The sequence below is a fragment of the Scomber scombrus genome, chromosome 18 (genome assembly GCF_963691925.1).
Source record: "Scomber scombrus chromosome 18, fScoSco1.1, whole genome shotgun sequence".
Lineage (NCBI taxonomy): Eukaryota > Metazoa > Chordata > Actinopteri > Scombriformes > Scombridae > Scomber > Scomber scombrus.
The window spans coordinates 3,130,403-3,149,811 of NC_084987.1; the positions used below are offsets into that span (position 1 = coordinate 3,130,403).

A 19,409-nucleotide genomic window follows, 5' to 3' on the forward strand; every position below is an offset into this window, starting at 1 on the left:
TTCAATCCAATTCTATTCAAATCACTTTATTTGTCCCCGAGGGGCAATTTAAAAAGGGGCATGACAGTAGCTAAAAAAGAAACACAATCAACAAACACAAGAAGCACACACTGCAACAGACAACATACAACACATGAATAATAATTTATAAAGTGATTTGATTATAAAGTGCATTTAGATTTGTGATCCAAAATCTTAGTTTATGTAAAAATTAAATTAAAAAATCGTTTATGGGTCAATGATTAGCATTAATGAGCTGGACAGCCCTATACGTATATACATTATTCAGACATTTGAAGACAACAACATTTCAACAAAAATCTGGGAAATGTCAATCAATGTATGAAGAGGAATGTATAATGTATGTATTCCATTAATCCTTACACTGCAACTCCCAATGCAAATAATTTATTTAGACATCACCAGTAGTGACGTTTCAAGCAATATGCTCTTCCTCAGACTACTATAAAAAATATCATCTTGGTAAAATGGTAAATGGACAGCACTTTTCTAGTCTTCTGACCACTCACAGTACTTTTACACTACAGGTCACATTCACCCATTGACACACACATTCATGTGTTCATGGAAGGAGCTGCCACAAAGGGTAGGCTAATCAAGGACGTGCACAGGTTTAGGCTAGCGTTGCCTGGGCAACAGCCCGTTTGCCCTCTTTGGCTGAGCTGTCCTTCCAAAGGGAAAAAAGAAAGTTTTTCAAAATGTATTAATTTAGCAGTTGTATAATTAAATAAAAGTAGCGATTAGACCAAATTAAAACCATATAACCCAAACTTGTATTACTTTTTGATTGACATGCCTCTGTGTGACACAGTCGGAGGTGGGAGAGGCCCAGAGCAGTGATGAGCTGTTTATGCAAGGTTATGTTTTGTTATATAACCTAGCTAAGCTACCTGCCTGGTTACCTGTCTGCACACATAATATACCAAAACTCAAGATTCAAGATTTAAGAAGTTTATTGCGATATGCATAGTAGGTTAAGACAATGCAATGAAATTCTTGCTTTGCTGCTCTCCTTACACACAACAAACACATGACAAAAAGGTTGCACACAACAATAATATATTGAAGTTTTTTTTTTTAAAGATAAAAAGGCAAAGAATAATGCCAAGTACCAAATTATCACTGTTTAATATTTACAGCTGAGACTGTGAGAAAACTACAACACATCATCATTATTTCTACTTTGCTGCTCTGACTGTGGTAAAACAGCGACGTCTCACTCTCTCCCAGCAGTAATCCTTCTCCTGCTGAAAGTCACAGTCAATTCTCTTCTGCTTCATTCATTAGTTTTAGTCTTCGTTAACTCTCAGTGTGATTCTGAGATGCTTGATAAATATGAGCCCAGGCTCACAGTCTGACTAACACCTGTTTTTATCTTTATCTACATCAAACAGCTCATATATAACACATGTATAAAGTTCTGACTTCAGCTAAATCCAGAGATAACTGTTTAGTTTGTAGTCAGTTAAGAGATTTAAGTGAAGATGATAAAATCCAGATCCAGACTCCAGATGGATCATCAGGATCCAGCTGATCCTCTCTCAACACTCCTGGATGTTCACTCTCACTCTGACAGAGATCATCACCAGCTGATGAGAGAAGAAGAAACAACAGAGGTGATAAATGAGTGTTTAGTGAGACTCACTTCATCAGCTGTCAGTCAGTGATGCAGCACATCCAGTATAAAGAGCAGCAGGGACTTCAGTCCTGTTCAGACCAGAAGTGGAACAGCTGTACAGCGTAGCTTGCTTCCTTTCAGCTCTCATGTTAACGTGTTGGGTTAGCGTTAGTTTCTACAAACCAAGAACATGTTAAATCTCTATGTTTCAACAATATGAATCATATCAACATTTATGAAGTGATGTAGATCAGATTTGATGGTGTGACAGTTTGATGATGAGGACCACTGTCTCTATACATGTTGTAAGGCTGTCAGCTGTAATCCAGCTTTATTTCCTGCAGACAATAAAACAACAACAACAGTCGTCTTCACATCAACTCAAACACATGATCACAACAAGCTTCTGGCTCATCTGATTGGCTGACTGTTCTCTCTCTCTCTGTCTTTCTGTCCAATCCTGAAGCCTGTCACCATTCTCCTCTCACAGCTTCACTGAGGAAAGCAGCACTGGGAAGGTTGGAGCTTCACCAGGAAATACTGGATCTTTGCTTTCATACTGACTGTTTAATACAAAACTGCTGAAACCAGCACAGACTGACTCCAACTCTCTACTGACCTCAGATACTCCAGTCTGCAGCGTGGACTCTTCTTAAGATCAGACAGCAGCTTCACGTCTGAATCCTTCAGGTTGTTGTATCTCAGATCCAGATCTCTCAGATAGGAGGGGTTGGACTTCAGAGCTGCAGCCAGAGAAGCACAGCTGGTCCCTGACAAACTGCAGCCCCACAATCTGAATAAAGAATAAAAGATGTCACTTTAAAAGACAAAGTTGATGCTTGAAATCATTCAGTGTTTCATGTTGTTTCAATGTTTCATAATCTGTTCAGAGCTGAAGAAAGTTTAGAAAGTAGAAGTTTAGAAAATGGAAACTCCATGAACAGGATGCAGGTTAAAAACTGTCAAATACAAACAGTGAAAAGGAGCTCTCATTAATATCGATGACAACATGCTGCCACTTCAACGGGTTACAAGTAATGCAATAAAAAGTAGTTTTTAAAGGAACGAGAACTTTCATGTTCTTTTTTTAAACTGAACTTCTACTCTCTACTCGAGTATATTTTTAAACCAATAATCTACTTTTTACTTTTCTACATTTGCCATTAATAGCTTCATTACAACTAGTCTGCTCTAGATGTGGGACTGAGTGTAGACTGTGGTCAAGCTAACCGCCTTATAAATTCTGTTGCACTGTTACTGCAGTAATTACGGTAGTCTAAAAGCAACCCTTTGGCATTGCCTTTAGGCTACCGTAATTACTATAGTACCAGCTGCCTGGAAGAGAAATAAGCCCCACCTGTATTTTTATCGTGATGAGACTTTTCATGTGTAACCTTAATCTTTGATGTTATGATGATGACATTAACTTATCTTGTAGCTAGTAGTCTGTGGGGCTTTTAAATTGGGATAAATTAGAAAACAGTTAACCTAATGTAATGCCAAATTCAACGTTAAAGTCATTAAATTTGTTGACTGTGGGACAGATAAGGAAATGGAAAAGGAGAAAGGTAGGTGAGGGAGAGATGGAGAGAGAGTGGGAGTGGGTGTTTATATCTCAGTTGTATAGGCTATCTTTATTTGTTTGATTAGCCTACCTGCTCTACGTCATTAATTAAAGAAAAACAAGATTTGATCAACAAGTGCTGTTTTTAATTAACCAGGTACTTTTTTACTTTAGTTGTGTCATTTTTAATGGGAGTAATTTTACTTGAGTATTGATTTTCAGTACTCTACCCACCACTGATCACTTGCAAGGGCTTCATCATTATGCACATTTAAAGAAACATGAATGCTATCCCATAAAGCAACACATGGACTGTCAGTAGCTGCTGTTTTAACTTCATCACTTTGAGCACAGACAGCAGAAACTGAAAGTGTAGAAAAGGCCCCAAAGTTACATGTTAGATTGTTAAGTATTGTTCTGTTCTCTGTCTGATAAGCTGTCAGTGTAAATGACTCTTATAGTGGTCTGTTAATAATAATTTCATACAAAACTTTATTTTCCCTTTACTTCCCTTAGACACCCACTTCCTGTAAGCTTTAATTTTCACAGTGCATTTTTTAAAATGTTTTGGATCCTTTATGTTGAAGCTTTTCTCAGCCAAACAGGAAGTAGACGCAACTACAGTCTGAGAGTCGGTACCTTGACATAAACAACGGTTAATTAAATGTGTGGATGAAAGAGTGTTTATAAGTTATTTTTGTGATAAGTTAGTGAGACATCTTGGATAATGAACTGCCTAGCTTGAATGGGAACAAGGTATTGTGTGTTTTGTTGTACTTTATTATTGTATTATATGTAATATATTTATGTTTAGTGTAGGGCTGTCAAAGTTAACTTGTTAATAATGCATTAATTCTGTGTGTGTGTGTGTGTGTGTGTGTGTGTGTGTGTGTGTGTGTGTGTGTGTGTGTGTGTGTGTGTGTGTGTGTGTGTGTGTGTGTGTAACTACAGGGTTTCTGCAGGTTTTAACAAGTTCAATTAAAGACCTTTTTAAGACCATTATGAATTAAATTTAAGACCTAAATGAAGTAAGAAAAAGTAAGGAAAATCACAGTCCCAAAATTACTTTCAATATAACAAAATGTATTGCCAATCACAGAGCAACTCATGAAAGATCAAGAACAAATCTAGTATACAGATTGGAGTGAGTGAGTGTGTGTGCACGTGCGTGTACGTATATCTAAGCTCTTCTCCTTTGGCTCTGAAACAAAGAAAGCAGAAATGATTATCTAAGTTCAATTCAATTACTTATGAAAATATAAAATACTGTTTCGTACAGTTCTGTTTTTTCTACATTATATTTGTACAAATAACTAAACTAACTGTCTTTGCTTATCAATAAAATGCTTCTAGATGTCTTAGAAGTGGATCAAGATCAGAGTTCTAGACTTATGTGTTTTTGAGGACACGTAAGGAATTGTTAATTTACGTGTTTCTTAAAGAGAGTTTGGTGTAATATCAATTCAACTAGTATGACATAATTTTATAATTTTATTTTTTAGCAGTTGTACTACAACCGAACAACTTTTTGGCAATAAACAACAGTTTTGAGGCGTAGTCTCTCTCTCTCTCTCTCTCTCTCTCTCTCTCTCTCTCTCTCTCTCTCTCTCTCTCTCTCTGTGTGTGTGTGTGTGTGTGTGTGTGTGTGTGTGTGTGTGTGTGTGTGTGTGTGTGTGTGTGTGTGTATGTGCGTGTGTGCGTGTGTGTGATGTACAGCTGCAAACTGGATGTATTTACGTGCCTCTGCATGTTTGAGGACACAAAGTCTGACATGCAGGCTGTGATAATGCCAAATATAAAGAAATATTTACTGAAAACATTGTAAATGCAGTCTCATTTTTCATAGTAATCTGACCTCTTTTGAACACCTTGGTTTTATAGTACAATCTCAAAATAAATTATTCATTTTAATCTACTAATAATGTTTTATCCAAGAGTTTTTACATCACTGTGAGGACGCAGAAACCAGGAAAAGAAAAACAGGAAAATACTTTTGAAGACGTCAAACTGTGTGATTTCATATTTTTCTGAAACAGTTTAATAAACTGAACAATTAAACTTAAAAATAATCAGCAGATTGATCAATAATGACAGTAATCATTATTTAAAGTCCTGATATTAACACTCACCTGCCTCAGACTTGTTTTCCTCCTTCTGCTCTGAATCTGCTGACTGTGAAATGAAGTCACGTGTGTGTGTGTGTGTGTGTGTGTGTGTGTGTGTGTGTGTGTGTGTGTGTGTGTGTGTGTGTGTGTGTGTGTGTGTGTGTGTGTGTCATGTACAGCGACACACTGGATGTATTTGCGTTCCTCTACATGTTTGAGTAGACAAAGTCCGACGTGTATACTGTGAAAATGCCAAATATAAAGAAATATTTCTATCAAAATACTTTTAATTTTAACTTCCTGTAGTCGTGTGACTAGACAGAGAGTAGGTGAAGAAGCGTACTGATGTTTTTGGGGAAGCTTTTTTATTACTTATGTTCAACAAAATAAATAAACAAATGAATAAATTAGCTTATATAAGACAAATCAAGAACACACGTCAATCAAACGATTCTCTAACATATTTATAAAATAATTACAAATGAGTCTATTAAAGAACAAATATTACTTTACATATTATATTATACAGCCTACAAACTATTCATAAAATACAACAAAACAAATAATACCTTGTTTTCTTTCCGGCTAGGTCGCTTGATCACAGATGTATGACTCATTTATCATTAATAATAACTTAATAATCTTTCATTAACACCGTTAATTAACGGGCCCTTTGCGTTGTCAAGGCACCCGTCTCCAAGACAACCGTTGCTTCCACTTCTTGGTTTGCTCATAAAGCCTTCAAAATAAAAGATTCTAAACAAAATGGCACAGGAAGTGGATACATTTTCATATTTTGCGTGCCTCTACATGTGTGAACATCTGCGTCAGCGTGTCTTTCTGTGTCTCTCTTTTATGACACACTTGTCTAGATATCAGGCAAAAAATCACAGGACTGAGCTTTTATGGAAACAAGTAGCTCTTATTTACTGAAAACATTTTAATTGCAGTCTCATTTTTCATAGTAATCTGACCTCTTTTGAACACCTTGGTTTTATGGTACACTCTAAAGATCCATTATGAATTTAATAAAAAGGGAGTTTGGTATAATATTTTCCCTAGAGAGCACAGGGAGCTTCAGTTGAATTAAAACTGATAGTGCTAATGTAAAAAAAAAAGTGATGTGTTATTTTATGTATATATAGTAGGTGGTTATGTACAGTATAAATAGATAAAATATAAATAAAAGTAATACATTTTATTACATAATGATTGATACATCATAAATATATGATCTAAAACGACAGCAAAGATTTCATTGAAAAACAATGTTGCCCCCTTGTGGAAGAATAAAAAATACAATTTGAATGTATATCAGTACATGAATTAATACATATATGAGTTATTGAGTAAACAAATGAACAGACTGATTAATAGTACCACAATTCTATTATTAAACAATAAATTGATTAAAACATAAATACATATGCAGATCAATCAACATATTAAAACAGATACAAATAGATCTAACACATAGATTTATAAATAGATCAATACAATATCTGTATACAGCCTCTTCAAATATATAATAATGCATGAACCGTGTATATGTTATTATACATTTACTATTTCAGACTAAAATAAATATGTGTAGGTGCAGTGGGTATTATAGTGTCCATGGTTATTGCAAAGTGCCACAGTGAGTTAAATGTTCATGAATTTTAATGAGGAAATTGTTGGTGTGTCTGGTGGTTGTGTCGTTCAGAGGGGAGAAGGTGGAACAGGTCATGTCCAGGGTGTAAATGGTCTGCAGTGATTTTCTTACCTGTTTCCTGACTTTGGAGGCGTACAGGTCCTGGATGCTGGTCTGTAGACCTGACTGTCTGGTGTAGTCTGATCCTGTCCTCCTAACCCTAACCCAGACCTTTAGGAAGATAAATGGAAGCTTTGATTTAATGAAATGAAAAATAATTCAAGTGAAATCAAATTAAGACATCACTGATTATAGATTTCATTTAAATAGAAGAGAAAACATTTAAATCCTGGTTTATACTTGCTGCTTCCTTCTTTCCTCCAGTCAAACACTGCAGGACTGTAACTCAGCTGCAGCATCAACTACTGTCAAACAAGCATTTCTACACTGTGCTACTACTTGGAGTTTGTGTATTTCCTCCTGTGCTGACTGTAGGTGAGTGTTTTGTCCAGCAGGTGTCGCTGCTGCATCAAACATGTTGATTAATGATGTTTGTATTGTTTCAGTCACAGTTTATCAGCCAGGGTCAGATCAGATAAGAGCATGTTTACAATTTATTTTTACATCCAGCCTGCAAATTTAAGTTTTATTTGTAGTCTCTACATTCATTTTGATAACAAGATTGAAAAAAGTCTCTTTACCTCCATCAAACATGTCATGTATATCAAATCTGTAAAGTTCTGACTTCAACAAAATCCAGAGATAACTGTTCAGTTTGTGGTCAGTTAAGAGACTTGTGTGAAGTGAAGATGACACAATCAAGATCCAGACTCCAGTCCAGATGGATCATCAGGATACAGCTGATCTTCTCTCAACACTCCTGGATGTTTGTAAAAGATTTTTACTGAATCTCAAATGTGTGACCTCGGGAAGGATAAATGAATTAATTCTTAATTGCTTGTTCGAGACATTACTGCACTCTCCACAGGTTCTCCGGTAAGAACAGTAATGGCATGAATACGGCAATAAATCCAGTTAATGACACACACACTTACTGATATGCCATATGCCATATGTCATTTATTGCTGGTCTTTTGGATGCTCCTTTGTACAGTAGATGTATGTAAAAATAAGCAGATTAGGCTTACACATCAATACTAAACATACAACATGTCATGAAATACACAATGTAAATAAAAATATCATGCAGTGATAAATAGTACAAGGATGTATACATGAACAAAATACGATCCTCATAGCTCTAAGGCAGTATCAATAAAGAGCAACATTTTAGCTCAGAGGCACATCTCTGTCATCACTGCTACTGACATAATACACACAAATGGTGAGTTAAAGAAGTGTGTGACGGTCCCTTAACAGATGCATCAGCGCTCTCATTGCACTCTAACATAAATTACATTCCAACAGCATAATAATAAAATCACTAACATAAATTACATCTTCAGAGATCGTATATATTAAATGAATAGCATTAAAGTGATGTGACTGTCAGACTATTAAAAAAGACTCAAGTGCTGTCATTATACATGAGACATTACAATATAAAACACATCACCACTTTTACACTAATTACAGCAACAGAATAATAACCCAATACTCATATTCTCATGGATGCACAGAAAAGAGTAAACCAGGAATTGTGAAGAAAGAGTCCAAAAACTGTGGTATTAAGCTAAATTAAAGTCCAGAAATTGCAGCAATGAATATAAAAAAAGTCAAAACTTCTCTGACTCAGCTTCACTCTGCTACTGCTAATGAGTTAACAGGCAGCTGAACGAAGACCTCGATTGGTGCAGAGCATCCTGACACCGTCATGCACATGCACCATGAGCACAGCAGCAGACTGCGCCTATAAACTGTGAATGGGTTAAAGAGGGATGCCGGTGCTGAAACTGGATGACCTTCTGAACAATGTTGACTCACTCTGATGGAGATCATCACCAGCTGATGAGAGAAGAAGAAACAACAGAGTGATAAATGAGTGTTTAGTGAGACTCACTTCATCAGCTGTCAGTCAGTGATGCAGCACATCCAGTATAAAGAGCAGCAGGGACTTCAGTCCTGTTCAGACCAGAAGTGGAACAGCTGTACAGCGTAGCTTGCTTCCTTTCAGCTGTCATGTTAATGTGTTGGAGTGAAAACACTGAGCTCCAAGCTCACACACCTGCACACACTTTTACTATCAAGTGTGTTTCCTCTTCACTGAAGTACACAGAGGAAATAAAGTGCTGAGAGTCATGAACACATCATTACTGCAGAAACAGAGACATTCACTCATCAGTTTACTGATGGATTTACTGCTGATACATGTCAACTCTTATCAAAGTTTAAAGCTACAGAGTCTCTGTGGGATTTGAAGATGTTTTCTGCTGTTAAATCATCACATGCAGCCTGGTCGCCACAATTGTACGTTTCAACAAACCGAGAATATGTTGAATCTCTACGTTTCAACAATATGAATCATATCAACATTTGTGAAGTGATGTAGATCAGATTTGATGGTGTGACAGTTTGATAATGAGGACCACTGTCTACACATGCTGTAAAGCTGTCAGCTGTAATCCAGCTTTATTTCCTGCAGACATCAACACAACAACAACAGTCGTCTTCACATCAACTCAAACACATGATCACAACAAGCTTCTGGCTCATCTGATTGGCTGACTGTTCTCTCTCTCTCTCTGTCTTTCTGTCCAATCCTGAAGCCTGTCACCATTCTCCTCTCACAGCTTCAATGAGTAAAGCAGCACTGAGAGATTGGAGCTTCACCATGAAAAACTGGATCTTTGCTTTGATACTGACTATGTTTAATACGAAACTGCTGAAACCAGCACAGACTGACTCCAACTCTTTACCGACCTCAGAAACTCCAGTCTGCAGCGTGGACTCTTCTTAAGATCAGACAGCAGCTTCATATCTGAATCCTTCAGGTTGTTGTTTTCCAGATCCAGCTCTCTCAGATGGGAGGGGTTGGACTTCAGAGCTGCAGCCAGAGAAGCACAGCTGGTCCCTGTCAAACTGCAGCTCCTCAATCTGAATAAAGAATAAAAGATGTCACTTTAAAAGACAAAAAATTATTTATATAAATTTCATGTTGTTTCAATGTTTCATAATCTGTTCAGAGCTGAAGAAGGTTTAGAAAGTAGAAGTTTAGAAAATGGAAACTTCATGAACAGGATGCAGGTTAAAAACTGTCAAATACAGTGAAAAGGAGCTCTCATTAATATCAATGACATCATGCTGCTACTTCAACGAGTTACAATTAATGCAATAAAAAGTATTTTTTTAAAGAACAAGAACTTTTCATATTCCCCGTTTTTAAACTGTACTTCTACTCTCTGCTCGAGTATATTTTTGAGCAAATAATCTACTTTTCACTTTTCTACATTTGCCATTTATAGCTTCATTACAACTAGTCTGCTCTAAATGTGGGCACTGAGTGTAGACTGTGGTCAAGCTAACCGCCTTTTAAATTCTGTTGCACTGTTACTGCAGTAATTACGGTAGTATAAAAGCACTCCTTTGGCATTGCCTTTAGGCTACCGTAATTACTATAGTACCAGCTGCCTGGAAGAGAAATAAGCTCCACCTATCTTTTTACCATGATGAAATTTTTCATGTGTAACCTTAATTTTTGATGTTATGATGATGACATTAACTTATCTTGTAGCTAGTAGTCTGTTGGGCTTTTAAATTGGGGTAAATTAGAAATCAGTTAATGTATGTAATGCCAAATTCAACGTTAAAGTCATTAAATTTGTCTGTTGTGGGATCGATAAGGAAATGGAAAAGGAGAAGGGTAGGTGAGGGAGAGATGGAGAGAGAGTGTGAGATTGTTTATATCTTAGTTGTATAGGCTATCTTTATTTGTTTGATCAGCCTACCTGCTCTATGTCATTAATTTAAAAAAAAGATTTTATCACGGTTTTGCACTGGCCCATACAGCCTAAAATGTGAAGTTGTAATTGTAATATTAACCAGGTACTTTTTTACTTCATTTTTAATGGGAGTACTTTAATATTGATTTTCAGTACTCTACCCACCACTGATTACTTGCTTAGGCTTAATCATTATGCACATTTAAAAATAAATAGAATGCTATCCCATAAAGCAACACATGGACTGTCAGTAGCTGCTGTTTCAACTTTATCACTTTGAGCACAGACAGCAGAAACTGAAAGTGTAGAAAAGGCCCCAAAGTTACATGTTAGATTGTTAAGTATTGTTCTGTTCTCTGTCTGATAAGCTGTCAGTGTAATTGACTGTTATAGTGGTCTGTTAATAATAATTTCATACAAAACTTTATTTTCCCTTTAGTTCCCTTAGACATCCACTTCCTGTGAGCTTTTATTTTCACAGTGCATTTAAAAAAATGTTTTGGATCTTCTTAGCGAAACAGGAAGTAGACGCAACTGTCGTCTGAGAGTCGGTACCTTGACATAAAAAGTGGTTAATTAACTGTGTGGATGAAAGAGTGTTTATAAGTTATTCTTGTGATAAGTTAGTGTGACATCTTGGATAATTAATCGCCTAGCTTGAATGGGAACAAGGTATTGTGTGTTTTGTACTTTATTAATGTATTAAATGGGATATATTTATGTTTAGTGATATTGTTCTTAATCTGTAACAGTAAAGGTAATGGTGTAAGATAATGATCTTAGTCTGGTAATATCATGAATATTACAGCATATGGGTAATATATGTATGTGTAATCCTTCATTCAGTTTTATATGTTTGTCATCATTTCTTATAGAAAACTAAACAACAATAGCATCCAACTGTTACTGCATGTGCCTCTGTATGTGTTGCTGCAAAAGGGGAAGTAAAGGAAGTAAACGTGATGTTTACTTCCTTCTCTACTTCTCTCAGCCCTTTATTCATCCATACTCTGGAAACGTGGCCTTAAGTGTTCTGGCCAACACACCGGGGTGAACCTAGAGACTAAACACTGAACTAGCACCCAGACTGCTCATTTTATTATTAGCTCCACTACACAAAGTCTGCTCATTAGTTAAAGTGCACTGTTTGTATTTGTGTTGACATCAGTCTGATACTGCAGACAATTTTTTTTGTGTGCATATTACTACTGTCTTTTATTTAATCTTATTTTTACTTTGTCTTATGTGTTTTATATATTTTTATATATTTGATATGCCAGTCTTGTTACCTCTCTCTGTGTTGTGTGTCTTGCTTTGTATTTTACTGCTTCTTGCCTGTCTGTCAAAGCACTTTGTGAAACTTTGTTTTTTAAAGGTGCTATATACATAAAGTTAATTATTATTATTATTATTATTATTATTATTATTATTATAATATCAGCTTTATTTCTGCAGGTTGGTGTCACCACAACTTTAACATCATATTAATGTCAACATAGAAGTGAAAAAAGGTATCTGACCCCAGATACTCCAGTCTACAATGTGGAATCTTCAGAAGATCACAAAGAAGCTCCACGTCTGAGTCTTGCAACTTGTTGTAGCTCAGATTCAGCCATCTCAGATGGGAGGGGTTGGACTTCAGAGCTGGGACCAGAGAAGCACAGCTGGTCTCTGACAAACTGCAGTCCTCCAGTCTGAATAAAGAATAAATTATGTAGATTAGAATCAATTTATAATCCAATCAGATGTGTTTAGGTTTTAAATGTGTAGTTCAACATTACTATGTTCTCATCACTGAACAGAGTGATAATGTTATTGTGGATCATCATAATGTCAGCCTTCTACAGACATCATCCAAATGTCACCACAAAATTCAGACACATATTCATGTCAACACTGAGTCAATCTGTGTGTATGTGTGTGTGTGTGTTCTGAAGGATCAGTATCAATAATCAGACATTATTCATTAAAACAATAATATATATATATATAATATAAACAAAAAATTCTCCTTCAACAAGTAAACTTGATCAGTTTCAAACAGATATTAGTAAAGTGACTCTTTACCAACAATAAGGAACATTAATTTACTTTAAAAACTAACAGTGAACATTTTCTACAGTTTATTTAAGAATCAGTCATCTTTTATAACTACTGACTAAAATGTAAAGTAAAATACTGAAAATATAGAAAGAAAAAAAACACTTAATGGAAGTTGTGTATGTACATAAATAAGTTTCAGTTGTTAAACATTATGGTCAACAATAGTAACAGACAGTCAGTAAACTGACCTCAGAACCTCCAGTCTACAGTCTGGACTCTTCAGAAGATCGGACAGCAGCTCCACGTCTGAATCCTGCAGCTTGTTTTTACTCAGTTTCAGCAGTCTCAGATGGGAGGGGTTGGACATCAGAGTGGAGACCAGAGAAGCACAGCTGGTCTCTGACAAACTGCAGTCCCTCAATCTGAATAAAGAATACATGATGTAGATTAAAATCCATTTATAATCCAATCAGATGTGTTCAGGTTTTAAATGTGTAGTTTCTTACATTACTATGTCCTCATCATATCGTATGCTACTTTTTTTTATGGCAGCGCACGAGTGTGCAGCGGCTTTTGGCTCTCCAGTTTGGTGTTTTTTCGTGTTTTTCCTGGTGTGTGTGTGTTTGAGCTTTGTTTAACAAAGCAGGTCTACAGCCTGCAGAAATGAATACACTTTGGATTAAAATCCAGTACAGCAGTAACGGCGGACTTTCAGCGGGCTCACATCATCCCTGTGGACATAGCAAGACCTGCCGGGTCTCTGTGGACTGTCATTGGGTCTGTCAAGCGGCGCAGACGGAGAAGGGAGAGGAAGCAAAAGCGGGCTGCAGGGCAGGCCTAGTGACCAGGCTAAGGAAACAACCCCTCAAACCTCCGCTTCCCAGCATATTCCTCTCAAACACCAGGTCCATAACACACAAGGTGGACAACGTGAAGTTACTGATTGCTGTCAACAAATCAGTAAAGGACTGCTCTGTGACTATTGTAACAGAAACATGGCTACACCCGGGGATCTTCGACACTGCCGTGCAGCTATCAGGCCGCACACTACATTGCCAGGACTGCAACAAGCACTCCAGTAAGAGCAGAGGAGGAGGACTTTGCATTTATGTCCACAATGACTGGTGCGACACGAGCAGTTGCAGCGACCCAGAGCTCCACAGCAATCAGCATAATCAGGACTTATACCAAATATGAGATTTTGGATATAAGACATCACTGCACCGAACGACTGACTCCATCCCGCTGGAGATCACTCGCCGAGCGAAGTGCCCAGGGACTTTTTATCGGACTGAGAGGAGGCGCAGGCGATGCTATTAGTGGAGGCTTAAGCGAGGCAAGCGGGCAGGGGTCCGGGCTAGGCCAAGAACAGCCCCTCACAAGCCTGCCATGCCTTGTCTCTTTCTCGCCAACGCTCGCTCGATTGTTAACAAAATGGATGACATCAGACTACAGATCTCTAACAGCCGCCTCGACAACTGCATCATGATAATAACAGAGACCTGAGGTCTGTATAACGAAGCTGGATTTTCTCTTATCGAGGTAACTTCAGGGTTAACCCTGGGTTTTCCGTTCTACGATGCTGGTTCACTTCTTACCGGGGTAAATCACCATGGTAACTTAAGCTTAATGGCTAACCTGCTCCGGAGCAGGTTACGTTCTGGATAAGAGATCAACCAGTATAAAAGCACCACCTCCTGACCAATCAGTTCTCTTGGGAAATGGCCTGCCCATTCTTAGGAGATCCTGTCGACATTGGTGCGCGGATCGTGAGAGGAGCGCTTAGGAGAGAAAGAGTTTTTAGGGATAGATGTGATCCTTTTGATGTCCCCGATGACATCCTATACGAAAGGTATAGATTTTCATTGGATGGACTGCGCTACATTTGTCAACTGATAGAGCCATATGTCAACTGTAGAGAAAAGGCATGTTAGCCTAGGCTACTTACTCCCACAGTAAATGGTCTTTGGATAATTGTGTTTTATAAGCAACCCAGTGTTTTAACATGGACTCACTGAAACATACCCTGACCAAATGAGATGCTGTGAGTGCTGCTACCTCCACCGGGGTCTGATGTCACGATAAATTAATATTGTATAATCTCACGAATTTACGCATTAACAGAGGCTGCAATTTTCTGCCAGCATTCCCTCCTGGCTTTTGCTGCGGCAACAGTGTTGCTTTTGGCCTGGATGATGTGTTTGACTTTTTCATATTTTTGAAGAATAATTTTCTGCTCCTCCATGGTAAAGTAGGCTGCTCTGTAGGGTTACTCCATGTTTGCGATTGGTCAGATGCTGCAAACACCACCCCTTTTATGTGAGCGCACAATGATCAAGATTGGAAAACCCTGGGTTAAATGCTAAAGCTTCGTAGTACCGCTTATCAGGATTGTGAATGTCTGGGTAAGTCAACCCAGGTAACGGAGAGATATCCTGGGTATGTTAATCCAGCTTCGTAGTACAGGCCTGCTGTGGCACGACAACATCCGCGGACTGCACAGCTAACTCCGGCAAGCTTTTTTTTGCCTACAAAGCCAACAGATCCACAGAACACCTCACACAGCACTAACACACCTGGAAAATCCTAATACCTATGTGAGGATGCTGTTCATTGACTTCAGCTCAGCCTTTAATTCCATCAGCCCTCACAAACTGGTCAACAAACTGCAAACACTCAGCATACAACCCCCTCTTTGTCTGTGGATCCTGGACTTGTTGACCAACAGGCCCCAGCATGTCAGACTGGGCCATCACATCTCCTCCACTGTCACCCTCAGCACCGGTGTCCCCCAGTGTCCAATTCTCTACTCCCTCTTCACTAGTGACTGCACCTCCACCCACAGCTCCAACGTAGTGGTCAAGTTTGCAGACGACACGAACATTGAGGCAGCGTGCAGGGAGGAGGTCTGGACACTGTCTGCATGGTGTAAGGAAAATGACCTCAACCTCAATACAAAGAAAACCAAAGAAATAATCATAGACTTCAGGAAAAACAAGAACACACTTCATACTGAGCTGTGCATTGACGTGGAGAAAGTTGGATTCTCTCCTCAAACATAAACACACACTACTCTCATAAAAACACACATACACTCACCTGATGAACAGTATAAGTGCAATACAGTTAGATGGACAAGTGCAATTTACCTGAGCATTATTTATTATTGTGTTACTTATCTGTGCATTATTTATGACCTCAACCTTTATTTATGCCCTTTATGCTGATTTTTGGTGCTGCAAACGAAATTTTGTTGTGTTTTTATATGCAATGACAATATCTATCTATCTATCTATCTATCTATCTATCTATCTATCTATCTATCTATCTCACAGAGCTGCATTATAGACTACCACTGCTCACCCGACATAGAGACTCTTGTCAGTCATGCACAGACCATTTTACCTGCCGAGAGAACTAACAGCTGTATATATTCATGTCAACACTGAGTCAATCTCTGTATGTGTGTGTGTGTGTGTGTGTGTGTGTGTGTGTGTGTGTGTGTGTGTGTGTGTGTGTGAGAGTGAGTGAGTGAGTGAGTGAGTGAGTGAGTGAGTGAGTGAGTGAGTGAGTGAGTGAGAGAAAAATAGCTTCATGGATGTAAGTTATTAACAATAATAACAGTCAGTGAACTGACCCCAGTCTCTCCAGTCTACAGTGTGGGCTCTTCAGAAGATCACACAGCAGCTCCACATCTGAATCCTGCAGCTTGTTTTTACTCAGCTCTAGCAATCTCAGATGGGAGGGGTTGGACTTCAGAGCTGAGACCAGAGAAGCACAGCTGGTCTCTGACAAACTGCAGGCCTCCAATCTGAATAAAGAATAAATTATGTAGGTTAAAATCCATTTATAATCGAATAAGAGGTGTTCAGGTTTTAAATGTGTAGTTCAACATTACTATGTCCTCATCAATGAACAGAGTGACTTTGTCATTGTGTTATTGTGGATCAACATAATGCCAGCCTTCTACAGACATCATCCAAATGTCACCACAACATTCAGACACATATTCATGTCAACACTGAGTCAATCTGTGTGTGTGTGTGTGTGTATGTGTGTGTGTGTGTGTGTGTGTGTGTGTGTGTATGTGTGTGTGTGTGTGTGTGTGTGTGTGTGTGTGTGACTTGGTTGTTATAGATTAATGAAGTTCGTCAAAATTTATTTCTGTATTAGTATTTATTTCACTTTGCAACCAAGCTATTTGGTTGTTTTCATTCTCAATGTCTTGTGAAACAGGTTAATATTTTATGTTTAAGTCTGCAAGGCTCTTTTCATTAGTTGTGACTAAGCGCCCTCCTGTGGCCGGTGGTGGTAAATATAATGACAGTAAAACGTCAGCTCGTCTCTTTTCCCGCTGCTGAGATACTGAAAACATCTCTGTGATTTCCTCAAATATATAGTTATGAAACTGCCTTTACTGAAGTTAAAGTGGATGTTATTTGAGTTGTCCTGTCACGTTTTGTGACTATCAGTGAGTCACTATTTTATCGTTATTTCTGTCTTTTCTTTCTTTGAGTGAAGCTGCACCAGCTTGCTAAGTCTGTTAGCCATGTAAGCTGCTGTTGTAATATGGTGACTGCTGCTTCAGTGTGTTGATTTTATGCCTATTTTAATGTGTAGTAAAGGAGCTGTATGGTATCTGATCATCACCACCAGCCACACTGATGTGTGTTTTTATCTAACAGCTGTGCTGACCAATAAATGTGCTGTGAACCTGAGAGAAGTCATAGAGTGATCCCTTCAGTCTGCTGAGGTTAAGCCAAAATAGAGAAGGTTACACACGTAAAGTAAGACTGTGAAGTAAGATCACTGTTTTTACTTTGTAGTTGTGCTGTCTTGTGGAATGTGCTCTTTGTTATTATTAAGTCTACTGCTACTTCCTCACTTTGGTCTATGTCAAGATAAGTTCTGAGTTTTGGGATGTGTGGATGTATGAGCCTTCACCCTGTAATTGTTTGTCCTGAGCGATGCTCTCATTGACTACATTAAGGGGTCTGGTGGTCACTAGGTTCCTGACTCCCAATTTCCTGTCCTGGGGATGTGTGACCCTTGTGTGACATCATGATAATGCTTGAGACATGATATTGGGTTCACGAGATCGAGACAAGATGAGATTTTAACACTATTTTTAAGAAAAAACTTCAATGAGGAAATATATGACTGTCCTTTTATTTGAAATTCCCAAAATGCTAAATATTGCAGGTGCGTTTCCAAATGTTTTAACTAATCATCTTGTAATGAATGTCACTTCAGTTCTACTTTCTAAGTATCAATTATCATACACAGTATTCAATATGCAAGCACTGTAAAAGGTTTCCCCATATAGATAGATATTTAATAGATAGATAATTTTGGTATTTATGGAAATAACAACCATAAATATCAACATTATATACAATCACAAATACCAAAAAGTGAATTATAAATAGAAACAATTCTAGTATATAAATATAAATGAAACAAAGAATCAAATTATCACAAATGATAACATATTGATGTATGAAAATAAAAAAACTGAACAAAACAGAAATAAAAGTAAATTGCAAAAATCCTATATCACACACATATACAAGTAGAACGACATTGAAATTGTGTTTTTATTTAGGAGTGTCACTCATTTGACTTTTTGCATCATAAAGCTCCCATAGCTACGCTAGATTCCCTGCTCCTCCTACCTCAGACTTTCAGTGTAGAGACCTGAGGTCAACCTATCCCTGCTCCTCTCCCCATCTCCTACTGCTGACTGTGAGATCTTCTCAGCAGGTAGAAGCTGTAACAAGGTTAATGATCCACAAGTGACATTATAAAAAAATGCTGTGCGCCCTTAATATTGCTTCGCAAGACAACATTCACCTCAACGAGAAATATCGTCACGTTTTAATCTTGCGGCATGAGATCTCGTCACACCCTTACATCATGTGTATGTAAACGTATGGCTTATGGTTATTTTCCAATGGCTGCAGTCAAATAGACTGGTATGTTTGACCAATCACAGATCAATTCTTTGTTCCTTCAGAAACTATAATAGAATAGGTTTGTTCTTTGCTCAGTGAGATGAGCTGATGTCACTCTGTGTGCATGCTGTCTCCTTATTGTACAATAATAGTTGTTTAATCTTCAACCCAGCATTGCTTTGTGTGTGTGTGTGTGTGTGTGTGTGTGTGTGTGTGTGTGTGTGTGTGTGTGTGTGTGTGTGTGTGTGTGTGTGTGTGTTCTGGCGTACATAAATTAGTTAAACATTAAGATCACCAATAGTAACAGACAGTCAGTGAACTTACATCAGTTCCATCAGTCTACAGTCTGGATTCTTCAGAAGATCACACAACAGCTCCACGTCTGAATCTTGCAGCTTGTTGTTACTCAGATCCAGCTGTCTCAGATGGGAGGGGTTGGACTTCAGAGCTGAGACCAGAGAAGCACAGCTGGTTTCTGACAAACTGCAGTCCTCCAGTCTGAATAAAGAATAAATTATGTAGATTAAAATCCATTTAGAATCCAATCAGATGTGTTCAGGTTTTAAATGTGT

The 19,409-nt window shown here is 37.9% G+C and overlaps 1 protein-coding gene across 1 annotated transcript in view; it reads right to left on the bottom strand.

The window, feature by feature from the left end:
• Nucleotides 1–711: 711 nt before the first annotated feature.
• Nucleotides 712–19,409, bottom strand: part of LOC134000198 (NACHT, LRR and PYD domains-containing protein 3-like) — a 47,651-nt gene continuing 28,953 nt past the window's right edge. The window contains exons 13-18 of the mRNA XM_062439536.1: nucleotides 19,162–19,335; nucleotides 16,521–16,694; nucleotides 13,132–13,305; nucleotides 12,361–12,534; nucleotides 9,822–9,995; nucleotides 712–1,610 (exon numbers count right to left, since the gene is read on the bottom strand). Of these exons, the coding sequence (XP_062295520.1) occupies nucleotides 1,604–1,610; nucleotides 9,822–9,995; nucleotides 12,361–12,534; nucleotides 13,132–13,305; nucleotides 16,521–16,694; nucleotides 19,162–19,335 (877 nt within the window). The 3' untranslated portion in view covers nucleotides 712–1,603. The remainder of the gene's footprint in view (nucleotides 1,611–9,821; nucleotides 9,996–12,360; nucleotides 12,535–13,131; nucleotides 13,306–16,520; nucleotides 16,695–19,161; nucleotides 19,336–19,409) is intronic.